General features: G+C 37.6%; 1 protein-coding gene across 1 annotated transcript; it reads right to left on the reverse strand.

Annotated features, from left to right (window-relative positions):
• Positions 1 to 585: 585 nt before the first annotated feature.
• LOC133303879 (uncharacterized) lies at positions 586 to 2,858 on the reverse strand. Its single transcript, XM_061503850.1, has 2 exons — positions 2,423 to 2,858; positions 586 to 2,009 (listed from the first exon to the last, which is right to left on the reverse strand). Exon 2 carries the CDS (start codon positions 1,945 to 1,947, stop codon positions 1,309 to 1,311), a length of 639 nt encoding a protein of 212 aa, XP_061359834.1. The 5' UTR covers positions 1,948 to 2,009; positions 2,423 to 2,858; the 3' UTR covers positions 586 to 1,308.
• Positions 2,859 to 3,156: the final 298 nt, after the last annotated feature.

Genomic DNA, 3,156 nt, shown 5'->3' on the forward strand with positions numbered 1-3,156 from the left:
TTTTCTTTTGCCTTTGGCTCCCTCTTTTATTTTTGTGAGCTTTGGCCCATGTGCATTGGCACTTATTTTAGTTTTTTTGCTTTTGACTTGATTTTTCTTTTTGTGAGGGACTTTCTTTTTCACTTGTGCTTTTGCACTTGATTTAGCTTGGCTTCTTTAGCGCTCAACTGGGCGCTCGGCAGAGAATTTGGCCCTCTCCAGGCCACCCTTATAGCCTTCAAAACTTACTCATATGGTAAGATTTAAATCCGTCAAACCTTGGATCCTAAGTCTTCATCTGTAATCACTCTTTCGGTTTCTCTTGCTTTCAAGTTCTTCCTTTGTGCTTGAATGTTCAATGACTCCAGTTGCTTTCTGCCTTGATCATTTCAGCCTCCAATCTATACTTTCAATGCCTTTCAAGTTGAAGAGCACTTACTCTCACTCAACGTAACTACTGCTATCTTGCTACAACAAAAATGATCATAACAACATAGCTAAGGATGCAATCTGTTTTACCTTATTGATGCAGCATTTTTTTTCAACTTATTGTTACTTTTTATTAAGGTTTTTTCCAACTCTTTTTTCATTATTTTCATGCTGTAATGTATAACCTAACTTCTTTATTCAAACAAAAATGAAAAGTAAATTTACCGAATTGAAAATCTAACTAGCTAGCAAACATGTTCCTCTTTTTCATTAATTTTCTAGATGATGCAAGAGGTTTCACTTCAAAAAGGAAAAGAAGGAAAGAAAAGAAAAGAAAAGAAAAGAACAAGACAACCAGGGTTTTTCTTCATTTTTAATCAAAACTGAGGGAAGTTCTGATGTTAGTCTTCATCTTCTTATTGGTCCAAGGGTTTATCTTCTATGTTTTCATCTTTTTGCTCAACCTCCTTTCCCATTTCTTCATCTTTGCCTTGATTTTTCCACTTTGGGTGCTTAGTGTCACCATTCTTGCCACTCCAAATTCAATTTGGTTGCCTCGAGTGAAGGTGATTGAGGTTTGGGGGACTCCAAACTCAAGCCTTTGTTGTGGCTTGAGTGTTTGAGGGACTCCGAACTCAAGCCTTTGCTACGGCCCAATTCCTCTCTTTGGAGCATCAGTACCTCTTTTCCTGCAACATAGTTTAACTTGGATTAAAAGGGAACATGAATACTAACTCATCATAATCCTAAGAATTGAAAATACGAAAATTTAAAAATGCAAGAAATTCAAATGCAAGAAACCTAAAATACTGAAATTAAAATGAAAAACTTCTAGTTGAACTTTGGGTTGCCTCCCAAAAGCGCTTGTTTTATAGTCTTCAACCTGACTTGGATTGATGATCAAGGTGGCTTGAAGCAAAGAGCGAAGAACAACTTTGATTCTTCGATCCAACTCTTCTTGCATGTATACTCCTTCATCTTGACCTTGGGCTTGCCTTTAACCTTTAATGATTGAGGATCATCGAGGTTTGTTATTCCATCTTTCGTATATTCAATGGTATGCACCTGATCTCCATCCATCTTTAAAATCAAATCGCTCTTCCACATGTCTACCATAACTTTTCGGGTATCAAAGAATGGTTCCTCAAGAAGTTGAGAAATAGTAGGGTCCTCCTCTATGTCAAGCATCACAAAATCTACTTGGTGTGCAAAGTTGCTTATCTTGACATTCATATTTTCAACAATGCCAATTGATGTTTTGATGGAGCGATTAGGTAAATGTAGAGTCATCTTTACAGACCTTATGCTCCTTATTTCCATTTTCTCTAGCAGAGTCATAGGCATCAATTCCACATTAGCCTCAAGATCACTCAAGGTTTGCTCTTTTTGCATGACATCTTGTTGCTTTTGTAGCCTTTGAGGTAAAGGAGATGGTGGTATGATTGTCTTGCTAACGGTCTGACCCTGTTGTAAATTTGCTATAACAGTACTCTCAATGCCAGCAATTTGAGGTTCTTCGGGTTGATAATAAATTTTCATCTCATCTGTAGCTTTATCTCCTTCATTCTGATAGCTCTTTACAGCATCCGGTTGGTCTATTTCTGTAATGCCCCGTATGCAGCTGGTTAATTAACATTCATATGATAGTAAGCGTAGCATGCTCAACTTAATTAATGCGGAAGTTAACCGAATAAATTTTCTCTTTTTCCTTATGTATTGCAAACTTTTTCACTTCTATGGCTAAAATAAAACGGACAGTATTTCCTCTGTACTTTGAACTACTGGGAATAATTCCCATTATGATAATTTTAACCTGATAGACAGTTTAATATAATCCAAGCATAAACCATATTACCCAGCCGTCCATTTGGGAGAGTTAACACGTATGTAAGAAAATTGGGGGGTTTTGGGTTCATGGTATAGAATTCGAAATTTATGATTGAACTCCTATGTTTATGTTGTTGAAGTGTGATTATTGTTGAAGAACTATTGGTGGAATTATCATTAAACCTACCTGAGTTGGATTCATGAAATTTCAAGAGATTATATAAGCCTTTGAACCAATCTGAAGAATCCTCCCCCAAAGTAACCCCGGCCCTCTCGGCTTACGACAACGAGGCTTGTCTTTGCTGCTGCTGAAAGCAAGAAAAGAAAGGTGCCTGCGGAATCTCCAGCCATAGAAATCCCTTCCACCTCCTAGACCACATCCTCATCACCACCAACACATACAATTGACGTCCCGCCCATCCAGCCACGAGAAACCTTTGCTTCACCTCCTTCCAATAGAAAAACAAAAGGTCCTTCCCAAGCACTGCCCCTAGATATTAGAAGAAAATCATAAATAGGCTTAGGAGAAATCTTTGAGATGATGGGTGATACAATAGAGGAGGCCATCCTTCAACAAACCAGTGCGCGCAAAATGGAGTTTGTTTGGGAAAAGTAATGGGTTATTTTACATGGTGAAAAGGATCATGTCATACAAGGCACAAGCTGATCGATGATGAGCTTGCAAAATGCTTTTGCGTTATTTGCTGCAGAAGAAAACGTGACACATGCTGATATATTATTGGACTTGGTAGCTATCAAAGATAATGCAGAAACATTACACTTCAATTCTTCTTCTTTTGTTTTCCTTGGGACCCAATAGAACTTCCAATTTTTTAGTTTTTGTTGTTGTATTCATCGGTAATTTCCAAGGGGGTGACAATGTTACGGCTAAGTGAAAGAAATAATAAAGGAAAAAATGTG

The sequence above is a fragment of the Gastrolobium bilobum genome, unplaced genomic scaffold (assembly GCF_033153095.1).
Source record: "Gastrolobium bilobum isolate Gb01-03AN ecotype WA unplaced genomic scaffold, APGP_CSIRO_Gbil_v1 utg1802, whole genome shotgun sequence".
Lineage (NCBI taxonomy): Eukaryota > Viridiplantae > Streptophyta > Magnoliopsida > Fabales > Fabaceae > Gastrolobium > Gastrolobium bilobum.